The 19,094-nt window shown below is 36.9% G+C and overlaps 1 protein-coding gene across 1 annotated transcript; it reads left to right on the forward strand.

Annotated features, from left to right (window-relative positions):
* LOC109826283 (WAT1-related protein At3g02690, chloroplastic-like) lies at nucleotides 1,397–19,086 on the forward strand. Its single transcript, XM_020393295.1, has 4 exons — nucleotides 1,397–2,085; nucleotides 2,196–2,243; nucleotides 17,037–17,159; nucleotides 18,609–19,086. Exons 1-4 carry the CDS (start codon nucleotides 1,528–1,530, stop codon nucleotides 18,807–18,809), a joined length of 930 nt encoding a protein of 309 aa, XP_020248884.1. The 5' UTR covers nucleotides 1,397–1,527; the 3' UTR covers nucleotides 18,810–19,086.

The raw sequence follows: 19,094 nt of genomic DNA on the forward strand, positions 1-19,094 counted from the left end.
CTCCTCCTCCTCCATTCCCCTCTCCTCCCTCTCCTCCTCCTCCTCCTCTCCCATTCCCCTCTCCCTCCAGTGACTTCGGGGACTAATAATGCTCATGTGTAAGGATATCTGTTGCAAGTCAATTTTAGCAAAAGATAGAAGAATAAGTAGAAGAAGAAGAAGAAGAAGAAGAAGAAGAAGAACTGTCACTAATGAATGTCTACAATTGTACATGACATGTAGTTAAGATTGTCAATGGAAAAAATGGCGAAGTTTTCACGCTCTTGAAGAAGAAGAAGAAGAAGAAGAACTGTCACTAATGAATGTCTACAATTGTACATGACATGTAGTTAAGAAGAAGAAGAAGAAGAAGAAGAACTGTCACTAATGAATGTCTACAATTGTACATGACATGTAGTTAAGACTGTCAATGGAAAAAATGGCGAAGTTTTCACGCTCTTAAGATATACATGCATCAATTGCTAATATGAACATGCATTGATTTGAACATCCATGTGTCTAGATCATCATCCACAGTTAGAAGCATGTGAGTGAAATGCTTACTTGGATTGGTGGTTACAAGTGTGGCTGCTCCTCCAAAATCACAACAGGTTGGCGCCGGATTCTTCTGGTAGTAGCTATTGAACGCGTACGAAGCATGAGCTTGGAGGCTGTTAGGATTATAGCAGCTCCCCGACGTCTGAACGACAGAACAATCTGCCTCTCCATCCACACGACATAATAAAGCGCATCCTGGAGACCGCTCTTCGCCACCACACCAACTCTGTCCTGATCTGAAGGGATTGGAGCCGGTCCCCGGCGTATTGGAGGGAGAGGGGAATGGGCCTGTCCCCGGCGTCACTGGAGGGAGTGGGGAATGAGAGAGGAGGAGGAGGAGAGAGAGGAGAGATGAATGGGAGAGGAGGAGGAGGAGGAGGAGGAGAGGAGTGGGATGAGGGGGCCGAGGTTGACCCATCGGAGGGAGATGGAGACGGAGGAGAGGAGAGGAGGACGATGGTGCGCTGAAGGGAAAGGGAGGAGGAGGAGGAGGAGGAGGAGGAGGAGGAGAGGGAGGGTATAAATTTAATAAAATTGGGAGATAAGGGGGTTAAAAACAAATTTTCTCGTCGGAATTTTGAGAAAAGAGTCTTATTGACAAAAAGGACGAGATTAAATGCCTTATCGTCGCCGGAGTTTTTAACAATACCAAACTGGCAAAATGGTTCGTATAAAAATACCAATTTGATATTTTAGCCAATTACTGTGATAGTAAAACGTATCTTTGCACATTACAGATTTGATATCTTCAGATTCACCTTGTCCCCTCATGAGAAATCAGGGCCGTCACAAGAATGCAGCAGATCACGTATACGAATGGTAAAAACAGTGAAAAAAACACATTCAGCAAAGGCAATAATCTCCACCAGATCACCAGGTATCGACTGGAGCGCACGCCTACCTCCACACTCCCAATCCTCTTCTTCCTCAACAAACAACCAATAAACAATTCATCCCCCTAAAAAAATTAAAATTAAAAACCCAACGAAAATGTCAACAATCTCCACTTCCTCCTTCCTCCTACTCCCCAATTTCCAATTCCCATCATCACCAACCAAAACCAAACTCCACAATGTTTCCCTCTCAACAAAACCCGTCACCAATTCAACAACCCCTCTTCTCTTCAAACCCCAAAAGAGACCCAGACCCATCATGGTCCATTGCACCCCAACCTCGGACTCCGACCTCGACTGCGTCGGCACCGGAACCGACGTTGAATGCCTTGTCTCCGAAGACCCAAACTCACTCCTTCAACCCTCGAGCTTCGATATCGAATCGAAAGCTAAACAAGAAGAAAAAGATGGGGTGAGCAAGATCTTGGAGTGGCTTCTTTTGGTGTCCCCCTTCTTCTTTTGGGGGACGGCCATGGTGGCAATGAAGGGGGTGATACCGAAGACAGGCCCGTTCTTCGTGGCTTCGTTCCGGCTAATTCCGGCGGGGGCTTTGCTTGTTGGGTTTGCGGCGGCTAAGGGAAGGCCACAGCCTGCTGGATTTCTTGCTTGGGTTTCAATCGGAATGTTTGCTCTTGTGGATGCTGCCTGCTTTCAGGTGGGCAGGAGGTAAATTGAATTGAACTGGATTTAGTTTGATTGGAGTTTGTTTGGTTGTTTGATTGATTTGTCGGGTAATTGATGGAATTGGGTTTTGACTGATTTCAGGGGTTTCTTGCTGAGGGGCTGCAGAAGACATCGGCGGGATTGGGAAGTGTATGTGCCAATTTTCTGATCCTATAGATTTATGGCAGTAATGTGTTGGGTTTAGACATCAGTTGTTTATTGCATTATTTTGAATTCTTAGAGTTCTACGTTTTGCGCACCTTATATCTTGACGTAGATTCTCATAGAGATGAAAAATCTAGTCATTTCAACTAGGAGTGTGAAGTGAGGCATTAGCTCGTCTCGATTATAACTTAGTCTAAGTGGAGAGTGATCGCCTGCAGAGAAGAAGAGAAAGAACGACAGATTTCTTTGAGGGGACTCCAGTAACAGGTAGAGGGTTTGATTCGTTTTTGTTGTATTTTCTCAAGGAGAACACTCCTCCTTTTATAGGGGCCAAACCCATCATCTTCACCTCCTCATAACTGCCCCTGAGAGATTTTCTCTCAACAACCCATTTTCCACGTTTTCCACGTTTTTCACAACTAAGAACGTTGATTTGGTCACACAAGACCGAGTCAAGATAACATCTCTCACTTGACCAAATTAACCAAGTGATATGCCTCTCACTATCCGTGAGATCAGATGTTTCTTCTTACCATTACTCCCACTATTCATAGAGAATAACTCTTATTTCATTATTCATAAAATTTTACTTAGACTTACTTATTCCTAAGTTCCATCAAACTTACATGTTTGATAAAAGATTCTGCTAGTTTTCCTTTTGTCAAAGGATCAACAATCATATATGTAGTAGGGACTTCTTCCTTTTCTACACTATCTTGAATATAGTGATACTGGATCTCAATGTGTTTTCCTTTAGAGCTATTCGCGCCACTCTTGATTAAGGTGATTGCTGCTTGATTATCACAATAAATATCAATAGGTCATTCTAACAAATTAAGATCTAGATCAATCAAAAATCGTCTTATCCAGATAACATGTGTAGTTACCATACTGCAAGCTATATATTCAGTATTTTTCGTATATCTAGCAACACCCTTATTTCTTACCACTCCAAGAAACAACTCTTCCAAAGATGAATAAGTGTCCCTAAGTGGGCTTTCCATCATCTTTATCACCTCCAAAATCAGCATCGGAGTAACCGAGGAGATCAAGTGAATCGGCTTGATAAACTAATGTATGAGTCAATGTACTTCTGATATACTTCATAATCCTTTTAACAGCTTCCCAATGTGCTGGTCCTGGATTACTTTGATATTGACTGACTAGACTTACAACATAAGCTATATCAGGTCTGGTGCATAACATTGCATACATCAAGCTTCCAATTGCTTGAGCATAAGGAACATCTAATGGCTTATACCCCTCTTCAGGACTTTGTTCTTTACATAATCTCTTTCCCATGACCAACGGAGTTGGTGTCGGATTGAAATTCTTCATTTCAAACCTTTTAAGAATTGATCTTAAATATTTTTCTTGGTTTAAACTTAGCATTCTAGACTTTCTATCTTGAATTATTTGAATTCCAATAATATTTGATGCATCTCCGATGTCTTTCATCTCAAACTCTTCACTGAGATCTGCCTTGATTTTATTCAACATTTCTATGTCATTTCCAGCTAGCGATATATAATCCATATATAATGATAATATAATAAAATTGCTCCCACTTTTCAACACATATACACAATTATCCAATTTATTTTAAATAAAATTAAGTTTAGTTATTGCATCATGAAATTTGAGATACCATTGTTTAGAAAACTGTTTTAAAATGTATAGAGATTTCATTAATTTATAATCTTTATGTTCTTGTTCTTTCATCTGAAAACCTTCAGGCTGTTACATATATATCGCTTCCTTCAATTCTTCGTTACGGAATGCAGTTTTAACATCCATTTAGAATAACTCTAAATTAAGATATGCAACAATAGCCAAAATAATTCTAATGGATACAAATTTAGCTACAGGAGAATACATCTCTTAAAAATCTATTCATGCCTTCTGGTTGTAACCCTTAGCAACTAATTATGCTTTGAATTTATCAATAGATCCATCAACACGATATTTCTTTTTAAGCACTCATTTGCATCCTATAGCTTTTTTATTTTTCGGTAGATCACATATCTCCCATACCTTATTCTTTTCTATAGAATCAAGTTCTTCTCTCATGGATTCTAGTCATAAAACTAATTCATGCGATTTTATCGCATCAGAGAAGATTAAGGGATATTGTTCTTCTATATTTGTATCTAGCGAAAAACAAAATGACTCACATGAATACAAATAGTAATCATCCATCCATGAAGGTTGTGTTCTTGACCTTTTGTTGCCTACAACCGGTTGATGAGGTACATTATTTTTTACAGGTATTTCATCATTTTTAAGGTTAGGTTCATTCACAATATCAAGGTCATTAGTGGAAACAACACCGTAATAATCATCTGTTACAGCTAGATGTTCTGTTTTCTCTTAAACTTGTTCCTCTTCCTCTAGGTTCTCTAGATATGTAGCATATCTGCTTTCAATGATCCCTTTTTCTTTATTGTAGAACTTAAGAACACTTTGCTGTTTTAAAATTTAACTTATCTCTAAGTTGATATGGAATGAGAACATAGGCTATAGATCCCCACTTCCTGAGATGACTCAGATTAAGTTCCCTCCCATTCCATAACTCATAAGGTGTAGATATAACTGATTTGATGAAAATTCTATTTAGAATATAGTTTACAATTAAAAATACTTCTTCCTAAAAGTTTTTGGAGAGACCACAATGAGACAATATGCATCTAACTACATTCAGTAATGTTTTGTTCTTTCTTTCAGTAACACCATTTTGTTGTGACGTATGCGGCATTATTGTATGCCTTTTAATTCCATACTGAATACAATAACTATTAAATTTTTTAGAGTTATATTCCCCACCTCTATCAGTTTTTAAAATTTTAATTTTCATTTCAAGTTGGTTTTTAACTTTTGTCTTATATCTCTTAAAACAGTCAAGAGCTTCTAATTTTCTAGATATAAGATAGACATGTGCAAATTTGAAATAATCATCTATAAAAGTAATAAAATATTCTTTATTAGTATGAGTTTTGACACTTAGGGTATCATAAATATTCGAGTGTATCAACCCTAAAAGTTCATTGGCTCTTTGTCCGTAAAAAAAATATGTTTTAGTCATTTCCTCAGTTAAACAATGTTCACATGGTGACAATTGAACATTAGATAGTACAGGAAGTAAGTTCATTCTGATAAGTTTTTTTATTTTTAAAATATTAGCATGTCCTAATCTAGAATGTCACAATTCGGACTCAGAAATATAACAAGATAAGTAGTTCAAATTCAAAAATTTATTATTAGAATTATTACAAACTACTGGAAGAATGCATAATTCATGCTCGGGCACATATTTTGCCATAACATGCATTTTATTATTTTTTCCTATAGAAACCCGGTTATTGTAGAACTTAATTTTTAGTCCTTTCTTCATCAAGCTGGTAATAAAGATCAGATTGCGTCGAATTCCTGGTGCATAGAACACATCTTTGAGAACAAGAATACTATCCCTAAGATCCAATCTATACGGACCAATACCTTTTACATCGAGATATGTATTATTTCCCATATAGATTCTCTGTTCTCCTTTCTTCAGCTCGGTGAATTCTATGACTCCATTCTTCTCCTTTGCGATATGTCTGATCGCACCGGAGTCGATCCACCAACCGTTGATATTCGTCATCACAGCATTGTATTTCGTCACACCGACGAATTCTCTTTTGCTAGTTCCCTCTTGTTCTGAATGCTTATAGCCTCCCTCATTCTCCTGCCTTTCACCTTACGGGCAAGTAGTCTTGAAATGCCCGAACTTTTCACAATTGTAGCAGGCTCCACGAGGTACTTTCTTTCTCTTGAACTGTTGCGATTTCGGTCATCGTGGTTATGGTTTACTAGAACCAGAGTTTTTATAGCTTCCAGTATTATATCTCCGGCAAACATAATTCAGCTCTTGCTGCATCATATTCAGTTTTGGTTATTTCCTACTGGCTATTAAGTCATGTTCTATCGCTAGGTGCATAGGAAGATCAGTGACAAATTTAACGGTATGGTTCATTCTTAATTTAGTGGCAACCATAGTAAGGGAATAAGGGTGACTATTCAAAATGGTTTCCACTTGCATTCTTTTTGGGATTTCGGTCCCAGCAGTGAATTAGTCCTTAGCCATAACAATCATCTTATTTATATGTTCTACGATATTGTCTCCCTCTTGCATACGACAAGAATTATACTTATGCAAGAGGAGTTGAATGTTAACTTTAGAAGCGGTATCGTATTTTTCTTTTATAGCATTCCACATGTCTATGGAAGTCTTATAAGTTTCAAAAATTTGATTAAGTTATCTTCCATGAACATGAGCATTAGGCTTTTTGCTTTTTATCTTTCGACTTCCACTGTTCAAACCCTTTTTTTTCTTCAGGTATAGATTTATCAGTAAGGGTTGGAGCAGTGATTTCAATTACATCATCAATATTGTCATGAATAAGAGCATATCCTATTTTTCTATGCCACATATCATAATTACTGCCATTAAATTTGTCAATTTTTTCTAGTTCTGATAGAACGAATTTACTAGCCATTTGGAAGAGAACTAAAACTGAAATCCAATTTTTAAATATGTATAAGGTTGGTATAAAGACAGTTATACTAAAATAAAATAAAGTTAGATAAAAAATAAATTAAAATGAACCTGACTGTTCCGAGTTGATGAAAGAGGCTCCAATTTAAGCGAGATTGTCACTTGGTGGTGTTGACCAAAGAATCACTTGTCGAAGTTTTGTCGCCGTGAGGGTTAGTCACCTTCCCCAGATGCAGCGGTAATGGGACCCGCCGGCCTTAACCTTAGCCTTGTAGATGTAGGCCAGACTCTTGTTGATATAGGCCAGGCTGGATGTGCTTATCAGCTATGAACAAGCTATGAACTGTAGGCCGGCGGATCTATGAATAGGCTATGAACAGTAGGCCGGCGGATTTGTGAGTAGGAGTAGGTCAGGCTAGGTCAGGCTATGAGGCTATGAACATGTAGGCTATGAGGCTATAAGGTCTGCTAGCTGGATGTTATCAAGTTATAAGGCTATGAACATGTAGGTTGTGAGGCTGTAAGGTTTGCTAGCTGGATGTGCTTGGCTAAAAATAAATAAATAAACGAGTGATTGACAGACCTCAAGAGAGTCACGTACTTGCTCAAGTAGCTGAAGAGAGAGAGTGCTTCTTCTTTGTTGGGAAAAATGGCAGCGGGATTTGAAGATGGTGGAGAACCTCCAGCTCTGATACTAGTGATCGCTTGCAGAGAATAAGAGAAAGAACGACAGATTTCTTTGAGGGGGCTCCGGTAACAGGTAGAGGGTTTGATTCGTTTTTGTTGTATTTTCTCAAGGAGAACACTCCTCCTTTATAGGGGCCAAACCCATCATCTTCACCCCCTCATAACTGCCCCTGAGAGATTTTCTCTCAACAACCCATTTCCCACGTTTTCCACGTTTTTCACAACTGAGAACGTTGATTTGGTCACACAAGACCGAGTCAAGATAACTGAGAGTAGATGAAGGTGTTTTAAAATCGTGTATCAGAACAACTCTTTTTTTTTTTTGCCTTTTAACACGTATCCAAACATCTATTGAATTATCTCTAAGAAAGAAAACAGAATTGTCAAGGAATTTTAAAATTATTTCTTCCATGATTTTATGAATGAGAGACCTTATTTCACAAATCTTATTGCTCTCTGACTGTCTTTAACATCCTAATTGATCATAGAGACTATCAAGACGAAGATCATCCGTCCATTGTTATGTGAATCTATTTTCTTCCCTCCCATAATTTCTCTAGCAAGATAAATATGCTTAATAGTTTCATCTCTTTCTTATTTTACGCATAACACTTTCTGTTTTATTGACATTCTTCCCTCTGAGGATATTTAGGAAATGATATTTCTGAAGAAAAATGATGAAGAAAAACGGATCTGAATTTTATTAATTCCGTATATTTTCTTTACAATTCATTCTAGTATATATATATACAATTTCTGTCACACTAAATAAGGAAAGTTTACAGTTAATTCCCTTAATCTTAGGAACAAATTATTGACCTTGATTTCCTCTACTAACTTTCCTGAAATATCCCTAAGATTACTCATCCGAGATTTCCTACAAATCTGTCCTTGATTTTCCTCCACTAACTTTCCTGAAATATCCCCTAAGATTACTCATCTGAGATTTTCTACACTCCCCCTCAAGCTGGTGAATATAGATCATTCATTCCCAGCTTGCTAACATTCTCATGAAACATGTTGTTACACAGCCCCTTTGTCATCACATCTGCAAGTTGAAGTCCTGTCGGGACAAATGGAGTACAAATTAGTCCACTGTCTAGCTTTTCTTTAATAAAGTGTCTGTCTATCTCTATGTGTTTCGTCCGGTCATGTTGCACTGGGTTGTGGGCTATACTTATAGCTGATTTGTTATCACAATATAGCTTCATAGGTTTGCTCCATTGAATCTTCAGGTCCTCTAGGATAATTTTGACCCACAATAATTCACATATTCCTGTTGCCATAGCTCTGAACTCTGCTTCAGCACTTGACCTTGCCATTACACTCTGTTTCTTGCTTCTCCAAGATATCAAGTTTCCTCCAAGAAAGGTACAATAGCCTGAAGTTGATCGCCTATCCACTGGTGACCCTGCAAAATCTGCATCTGTGTAAACTGCCAGATCAATTGTAGATCTCTTTGTGAACAAAATTCCCTTCCCTGGATGTGCCTTTAAGTAATGAAGCACTCGGTAAACTGCCTGTAGGTGAACTTCTTTAGGATCATGCATAAACTGACTGATAACACTGACCGAGTAAGCTATATCTGGCCTAGTATATGCGAGATAGATAAGCTTCCCAACAAGTCTTTGGTACATATCTCTATCCACTGCCTTATCTCCAAGAGCCTCATTTAATCTGTGATTTTGTTCAATGGGAGTTCCAACCGGTTTGCTCGCTGCCATGCCTGTTTCCTTGAGTAGGTCTGTAACATACTTTTGTTGAGAAATAAAAATTCCCCGTCTTGATCAAGCCACCTCAATTCCAAGGAAATACTTCAATCTTCCTAAATCTTTTATTTCAAATTCCTTGGTTAGACACCGCTTCAAGGCCTTCTCTACTTCATCGTTTCCTGTCACTATAATGTCATCCACGTACACAATTAAAACAATGACTCCCCCTGAGGCTGAATGCTTGATGAAAAGCGTGTGATCTCCTTGACTTTGCTTGTAGCCACTAGCTATCATCACCTTAGAAAACCGTCCAAACCAAGCACGTGGGGATTGTTTCAGCCCATATAATGCCTTTTTTAATCGACAAACCTTATTTTTGTCAATCCCACTAAATCCCGGTGGAATGCTCATATAAATCTCCTCTTCTAATTCTCCATGAAGGAAGGCATTCTTTACATCGTATTGTTGCAGTTCCCAATCAAAAATAACAGCCAAGGACAGCAAAATCCTCACTGTATTCATCTTTGCTACTGGAGCAAACGTTTCTTGATAATCTACTCCATATGTCTGTGTATATCCTTTCGCGACTAACCTCGCCTTGTAGCTTTCTAGAGACCCATCTGCCTTAAATTTTACTGTATATACCCACTTACAACCCACTGCTTTCTTACCTTTCGGTAAATCAACCAATTCCCAAGTATCATTCTTCTCTAATGCATCCATTTCTGCTTCCATAGCAAGTCTCCATTCTTTCTTTGATAATGCTTCAGACAATGAGCTAGGAATAGAAATTGTATTTAAGGTGGAAAGGAAACTTTGATGGCTTGGGGAAAATTTCTCAAAAGACACAAAGTGAGACAATGGGTATAGGGGTCTTTTTGTGCATTCTCGGGTCTTTTTTCTTACAGCAATAGGCAAGTGTAGGTCCTGGTCAAGGCTAAGTGTCTCGGGACAAGGTAACGTAGGATTGGTAGAAGGATGGTCTGTTGGTGGTGTAGAATGCAGATTTGATTCACTCATTGTTACCTCATTTCCGGAGCTTGGTTCAGAGGATTGTTCTTGCCTTGTAGTCACAATGTGATCTCCTTTCCTTGCATACACTTGGTCAAACCGGAACCTGTCAAAGATTTTACCATCTCCTTCTCTTTTTTCTTCCAACTCATCAGATTGTGGAATTATTTTTTGAGATGTTTGAGATTCAGAATTGGACGACTCAGATTTGGACGACTCGGATTTGGATGACTCTAGGGGTGGAAAGTTTGACTCCTTATCTTCAAGTGTATGTAACTCCCCCTGAAGATAAGGAGTGGTGAAATAGGGCTTATTTTCAACAAATGTAACATCGGCTGAGACATATAGCTTTCTAGTAGGTGGGTGGTAACATTTGTAACCCTTTTGAGTAGATGAGTACCCCACAAAGACACACTTAAGAGCACGAGGATCTAACTTCCCACGGTTATGACTATGAACATGGACAAAGAAAGTACACCCAAAAACCCGAGGAGTGGCATTGAAGGATGATCGAATATTAGGGTAGAATTTGGATAGGTTTTCTAGTGGACTTTGAAATCCCAAGACCCTGGAAGGAATTCTGCTTATGACATAAGCGGATGTGAGTACAGCTTCTCCCCAATATGTTTTTGGCACATTTTGTTGAAACAATAAGGCTCTAGTGCATTCAAGAAGATGTCGGTTTTTTCTTTCTGCCACTCCATTTTGTTGTGGAGTGGTGATACAGGATGATTCATGTATGATTCCTTCTTTTTGGAAATAGAGACTCAAGGTTTGATTGAAATAATCACGAGCATTATCCGAACGAAAGTGCTTTATCTTGGTGCCAAATTGATTTTGAATCATTGCGTGAAAGATAGGAAGAATATGACTCACATCAGACTTATTTTTGAGTAAATAGATCCAAGAGACTCTTGTGCAATCATCTATAAATGTGACAAACCACTTAGACCCTGAGATGTTTGGAACAGTTGATGGCCCCCAAATATCGCTATGGATTAAAAAGAAAGGGAAAGAAGATCTTTTATTACTAATGGGAAATGGTACACGAGTGTGTTTCGCATACTCACAAACATCACAATGAAAAGACTGAACATCAAACCCCTTGAGCAAAGAGGGAAACATTAATTTCAATGCAGGAAAAGACACATGACCTAGGCGCCTATGATGTAACCAGATGACATCCTTATTGGAAGAAGAAAACAACGTGGATATGACAGATTTATTGAATTCCGGTTGACTTGATGTATCCAAGTAATAGAGTCCATTATGCTCCTTAGCAAGTCCAATCCTCTTCTCCGAACCCTGGTCCTGAAATTCACAATAGGAATCATGGAATATAACACAGCCAGTTAGATCTTTAGTGAGCTTTTGTATGGAAATAAGATTTGTAGATAAGTGGGGAACATGAAGGATATTTTTAAGCACCAGTTTTGGGGTAACTTGGACATCTCCTATTCCTGCTACTGTGGTTGTAGAACCATCAGCAACAACAATCTTTCTATTGCTAGGACAGGGGGTATAAGTTTTGAATTTGTTTGAAGTATGGGTCATATGATCCGTAGCACCAGAATCAAGGATCCAGGCATTCCTAAGCTCATTATCTAAAGCATTTAACCCAAGAGAGATTAGAGTCTCACCTGAAAGTGTCAATGAACACATACCCTGATTCGTTGGTTGAGAATTGTTCAAGAGAGATTAGAGTCTCACCTGAAAGTGTCAATGAACACATACCCTGATTCGTTGGTTGAGAATTGTTGCTGGTTTTCCAACAGTCCCCAACATACTTCTAATCTTCTCGATTTCCGCCATACTAAATCCTCCAAACACCTGAGTTGAGTCTTGAACTGACACGGGAGCCTGCCTTTGCTGACCACCTTTTTGTCCCCATTCACGACTGTTTGTGGATGGTTTCCCATGTAGTTTCCAACATCGTTCTTTGGAGTGTCTTGTTTTCTTGCAGTACGTGCACCACAACTCTTCACGATCTTTATGCACACTTGACTGATTGGTCTTTTCCACAGCAACTTTGTCCAGTACCAGCCTCTGAGGTTTTGAGCTTAGAAGAGCAGAATTATCAGTTGAAGGCGACTCTAACATAATGCCCCTGCGGCTCTCTTCTGCACGAACCAGAGATATTGCTTCAGTTAGAGAGGGAAACTCAAGTCTGCTCAGAATTTGAATCCGTACAAGATCAAATTCAGAATTTAGGCCAGTCAAAAAATCATAAACTCGGTCCCTTTCTATAAACTTTTTGATGACCACTGCACATTTGCCACAGTTCAAATCAAGTGTCCTATAATAATCCAGTTCCTACCACTGCCATTTAGTCTATATGCTGCCTGGATGTTCTGAAGCTCTGTTGTGCTTCGTGTAATCTGTTCTTCCGCCACAGTTGAAGACAATTGTGGCGATGGCGTTGAAGATGTAGTGTCCGTCATGATTGAATAGGATCAAATAGTAGGTGGAATAATAATCAGAATGAATAGGAAAAGAAAAACAGCGATGAAGGCTGGAGAAAATAAGAAACAAACAAGCAATTAAGGTTGGGATTAACAAGAAGCAAAGGTGATGTTTTTTTTTCAGAAACCCTAGATGGGCTCTGATACCATGAAGAAAAATGATGAAGAAAAACGGATCTGAATTTTATTTATTCCGTATATTTTCTTTACAATTCATTCTAGTATATATATATACAATTTCTGTCACACTAAATAAGGAAAGTTTACAGTTAATTCCCTTAATCTTAGGAACAAATTATTGACCTTGATTTCCTCCACTAACTTTCCTGAAATATCCCTAAGATTACTCATCCGAGATTTCCTACAAATCTGTCCCTGATTTTCCTCCACTAACTTTCCTGAAATATCCCCTAAGATTACTCATCTGAGATTTTCTACAATTTCCCTTATTACCATTCACACGCAAATTTATATTTTAGGACGAACTTTATACGTCCAATGGCTTTAGCATTTTGGTACCTAACTTCCCCAACGTTTGAAACTTTTTAGGATGATCTGGCAATGAAATGACTTTCCTTGGTCTATTTACATGTTCCAAGGCCTCCATCATTTGCATGATAGGAAGCAGAAAGTACAACGAGATGATTAGTTTCACTTGATAATTTTCTCAGTCCAAAATTTGAAACTTTAGCATTCCAAACAAAAACTCCCTTCCCATGTTCTCCCTAGAAGTGACATCATGATATTAAGCCAATCTGGGAAAGGTCTGGAAGAATGGTAAATAATGGTAATTCACCTGCCAAATATCCTTTTAGAATTCAATAGCGAACTCACTTTCGAAACTCTGACGTTGGTGCTACTTGAAAATCATTCATGCATAGAATCTGTCCATGACTCCAAGATTTTGAAAGAGAGGTGGAATTCCCATCCGTACTAGGATACCAGGTGTGTTGTGTGTAATATAAACTGCAGATAACAGGTTGCAGGAGTAATAATGGTCTTCCGTAGTCATTTACCAAACTAGATCAATTTCATGAATTTTTTTTAAGGATTAGCAGTCTCCCATAAATCTTAAACTGGCAAACTTCCTCTTATTTGAAAGACTATAACAACCTGATATTCTATTAGCAGCCTTCTAGAATGTGGCTTTGCTGATGAGCCCAGCTTGAGAAGACAATACAAAGTAGATATGTTTTAGATCTTGATGTAAATATCTTCGACATGAATCAAGTTCTAAAAGGTTTAGTCTTCTTTTCTTGTTTCCACTTCCTTTATGCTCTGTAATTTTATTTGTTGCTTGTAAATTAGGTTTATTTGTTTGCAACCAACCACATTCTGTAGCAAAGGAATAGGATAAATGACCATTATCATCATTTCTAGCAGCTCTTCTCTTACCTCTCCCGCTTTCATTTTGGTGATCCTGGACAAGGCATGATATGCTAGGTGAAGGTAAATGGTGTATACACATGCTGGAGAGCCATTATATTACCTTGACTAGGTGATAAATCTGTATAGTTATTTATTTCTTTGCATTTCCTATATCATTAGCTATTCTTAAATAGCTACTCATATGACTACAAACCTCTGTATACATATTTTCGATATAAACTTATTGGCATTGTTTTGGATAATGAAACCCCTGTCTGCCTCTTTTTTGTTCATAATAATCAATATCCAACTCCATTCTTTGCATTTCTCTACACCTTTATCTAAACACCCTGAACCTTACCTCTTATTTCAATAATATTGCACTAAATCTCCATCTCATTTGGTATTTGATAAATATTCATGCATATTCACGAATACTTATCGATTATCAAAGTATATTTATTTCGCTAAAGAATTTGATTTTCAAATAGTATTTAAATTCATAAATAAAAATTATTCCTTTATAATATATGATGTATATATATATTTAAGTCAAAATTTTCATTAGAAAATAGATTTAAGATTATTTAAGTCTTAAAAATCAGTGCATAAAAACTTAAGTAGAAATGATAAGTGGGTTAAAAATATGACATCATATGTGCAATAATACAAATAATAAGTGAGCAAATTTTAAACGAATGTTTGATAGACAAATGAATCGAATGTATAACTGGTTAAATTCTATTTGTTAGTAAACTCGAATACTAAAAAATATTTGTTTAGTAGTAAATGAACTACGGAATCAAATATGATACGAATAGTTACTCGAACAATTATCGAACTATTTGTTAATTATTTGGTTCATTTCCACCCCTAGTCTCACATTCAACCCCATTGGTTTATACTTATGTATTTTGTCTAATCTCATGAGGGTGTTTTGGTTGTTTTTTTATTCTTTTTTTTTTTTTTGGGGGGGGGGGGGGGGGGGGCAGGGTGTGGTTCAAAATACTGTTCTTCATGGTCCTTTGTTTCTTCTCAACCTTTGATTGTAGTTTTCATAAACGAACACTTTTATGTTCAAAATGACATATCCAATTGTCTAGTTCCGTCCCACTATAATCTGGAAACTTCATATGTTATCTTCCAGCTTTTTCAGAAAATTGGATGTACTCCAGGTTTTAACAGTGACATAGCGGACCTTGGAATTGTTATTTGATGTCATTTAATGTGGGAACCAACTTTCAACAAATATTAATTGTTTGTGCACCCAAATGTTCCACCTAACTTTAATGACTTCTTCAGTTATCAGAAAGGAGAGAAAAAAAAGGGTCAATCTTTTGCTTTGGCTTGTACGGTAAGAACCCATCGAATTTTTTCTCATGCTAATAGATACACAAATAACTACATAGATCAAGGGCATCAGGTTTCAAGCTTTTCTATGCCGGAGGACTAAATTTACATACTTCCTTAATGATATCATGCCGAGGTGAGTATGTCCTTTGATTGCTTGACTGGAAGTGGTACATGAGCCTAACAGTTGATATGTTCATCTGCTGGGTTGGAAAAAAAACTTAGACATTGCACACAACATGTAGTGTAAGTTCAGTTACTGAAACTGTTACTAGAAAAGTTATCAGTATCATCGTCATCATTATCGTCATGATAACAGTGACCTAAGGTTTTTGTAATCACCATAGGTCAACTATGTGACGTGCATTAAGATTGAGAAAGCTCTTCATGACTGACCTGTTAGTCAGGCAGTGTCAACCCTTTGACCTGTAAGCAATTATTCAAAATTTTCCTATTCTAAAGAATTGTCTAGATGAGGAGGAGAGATGGTAGGTTGAGTACAAACATAAGCAATGAACTGTTTGACTTCTTTTATGCAATTATTTGCATAATTTGTTATAAATTATCAGTATCTATAAAATCGGTTCTCTGTTATTTTTATGTAAACCTCTCCATTTATTACTTGCTCTTTTGTTTTGTTGAGATCAAGGCTCAAACCTTGCTACATCAACATTTTCTATATTTTTTTCTCACAATCAATCTCGGAGGAGAATGCTAACAAGGATGTCATTTAGGAAGAGGATTCCTGTGAAGTATTACAATTCTGACTATCTAAAATTTCCGAGCCTTGTTGTGAGATATTTCTCAGTCTTTGGTCCCTCTTATCAAACTTTCTTGCTTTTATATTTGCACTTTACGTTGAAGCAAAGTAGTCAACTGTTATTGCGTTGGCTGCATATTTGATTTTTTTTCACATATATCACTTCTCTATAGACATAATGGCTATATGAAGGTTACATGCACTTTAATGCTTTAATGGTTAATCTTTTTTTTTAATTTGATGCCTGAAGTTTAAATTTGCCCCCAACATTTTTAAGCTGCAGTTAATCCTGTTAACTTTATCGAAAGGGGGTAAAGTTACACTAATTCCCATTTTTTATTAATTGTTTGAATATTTTTTTTTAGTAATTTGGCATTTTCTTCCCAATCTTTTCCAAATCACCAAAGTGTAATTCCTAAATTAGGTTAAAAATTTGGGACACACGTTTAAGCTATTGAAATGTTGTTAAACTTGTTACTTTCTGTTATTTTTTTCTTAAATTGAATTTGTGGCAGTGTGATGTATCGAAAAGAATGTTATCTTCATTGCAAAATCGAGAAAAACAATTTGGAATCATGATAATAGTAGATGCAAGCAAAAGAGAGTTTTTTCTTACTAAAATTTCTTTCCTTTGTGTTAAACTAAGAATAAAATTTATTAAGAAAAAAATTTCTCCTTCATTTTGCATGTGTTTTTCAGATAATAACAGATGCAAAGCAAAGTAGATAGCTTATTCTTTATAAAACTTTGTGCTTGGGACAAGCGAAAAAAATGATTTAATACTTTGTGTAAATGAATTAGGAAACTTAATCACAATTTACCTTTTATAGTAATTTTTAAAGTAACCTATATACAACCTCAAGTATTGAATTCTATTCGGCATACATTTTGCAGGTCATCATTGACTCACAGCCTTTGACAGTTTGCATCCTGGCAGCACTATTATTTGGAGAATCAATTGATGCGATTGGCGCGGCTGGTCTTGTGCTTGGTGTCATTGGGCTTCTCCTTCTTGAGGTAGTAATGCTGATTTTTTTCTTTTCTCTTGGGATTTAGTTGTGTTAGAGTATAAAAATTATGACATATAAAATTATAACCCTCAACCCTCACTTTTAACTTCAAAGTTTGGTGTCGGTAGAGACAATATGATATCAGACAACCCAATTTGAAATCCAACTAGCCACACACTTATAATCGGATTAAAAAACATGATATCCATGTGTGAGTCCATGTTTCGGCGAGGCATGTTAGAGCATAAAGTTATAATCCTCAATTTTCACCTAATTTTAAGTTTTCGTGTGGTGGCAATACGGGTCGATCCAGGATTTTGATTCATTTTAAGCACACTATCAGAGAAACTATTTGGAATAATTCTTTCATAGACATTGTATCAAAACAAGAAAAATAATAATTTCGAAGCATTAAACAAAATATATGTGTTATGAAATTAAACATATGTGCAGCATGACAACAGTACATATTTGAATAAAAATTCAAATATGTCATAAAAGTTGCATGTATAAATTTTTATGAGTTATTGAAAAGAACTTATGACCATTGGAAGATGAGGACTGCAAGTAAGAATAAAATTAAAAATCATCAAAGTCATCTGTAGTATCTAGTTATTTGAATATGATAGTGAACTCATAAATGTTTTCTTTCAAAGACAAAGAACACATGCAAATGAGCTTATACACCAATCTCCTACTACAAATAAACTATCAACTATCTTAGAGTATAGGGGTGGAGCTTCTAAATTGGAGGTAGGGAACAGGTCCTACCTCAAATGTATGTGTCTCGCCCTTGAGTGGCAGGGACCTTTAAGAAGTTTCATACTAACATATTCGGGAAGTATAATACTTCCGAATGATTATTTAAGCAGGAAACATTATTTTTTGCAAATGTCACTAAACGAATTACAAAATATTAGATAGGCAAATGTCACTAAAAAAATAGTCACCAACATTAGAGTTAGTTATCTTTGTCAAACGTCTTTCTCACGCAAGATGCAAGCTTAGGATCAGCTTGGATAAATATTTCAGAGTGCTCATGATCTCCATTTTGATAAATATAATTTCTTCACCTGTTCCCTATTTCTTCCTTGTTTTGAAGTTTTTTGCCTGTAGACTGTAGAAATGAAACAAGATAATGAAAGAGAAAGAAAAGAAAGTTGGGGTACTGGAAAAACAATTAGATTCTCATGCTAGTCATGGCTATTCCTCACAGATGATCCGTTACCTCGATAAATGGCATCAAATTAGGTTATGTGGACTAGGGAAATCCAACTGACAAAGTGATAGGAGCCTTCCATGCAGATTGATTCCTGTCGCATTTGAGAAATGAAAATGATTGTGGTTTAATATTTGACCATCTAGTGGTGGGATAAGATTTGGATGAAGATGCTGATGAAGATGTTATTGACAAGTGCTTTCATTCTGAAAACATTTTAATCACAACATTTTGCAGGTTCCAGCACTTTCATTTGAAGGAAACAATTCAACAATATGGGGAAGTGGAGAATGGTGGATGCTTCTTGCAGCTCAAAGTATGGCTGTAGGAACTGTCATGGTTCGTTGGGTTTCCAAGTATTCCAATCCTGTCATGGCAACTGGATGGGTAAGTTGCATTTTGTATTACCTAGGGTTCATGTTGATGGGATGGATATGAAATTTGAAGTCAGTGAAAAAGTTCAATAGTAGGCAATCACTTTAGTGAAAAACAAAGCAACTATGGAGGGAAAATATTTTCTGCATGTGTTTCAGTATCTAGCCATTTTGATTTGTGGTGTGGGTCTTTAAATGTCACTATAACGGGAATCTGAAACCCAGGTATTCTGAGAAACAAATTTACAATCTGCATCTGCTTTTTAAGTGTCAGAGTGAGTTCGATCCATGTATACGTAAGTTGTTGTAGAGTTTCACTTTAAATGCATACTTACTAGCTAGATATTGT

This window comes from Asparagus officinalis, chromosome 10 (genome assembly GCF_001876935.1).
Source record: "Asparagus officinalis chromosome 10, Aspof.V1, whole genome shotgun sequence".
NCBI lineage: Eukaryota > Viridiplantae > Streptophyta > Magnoliopsida > Asparagales > Asparagaceae > Asparagus > Asparagus officinalis.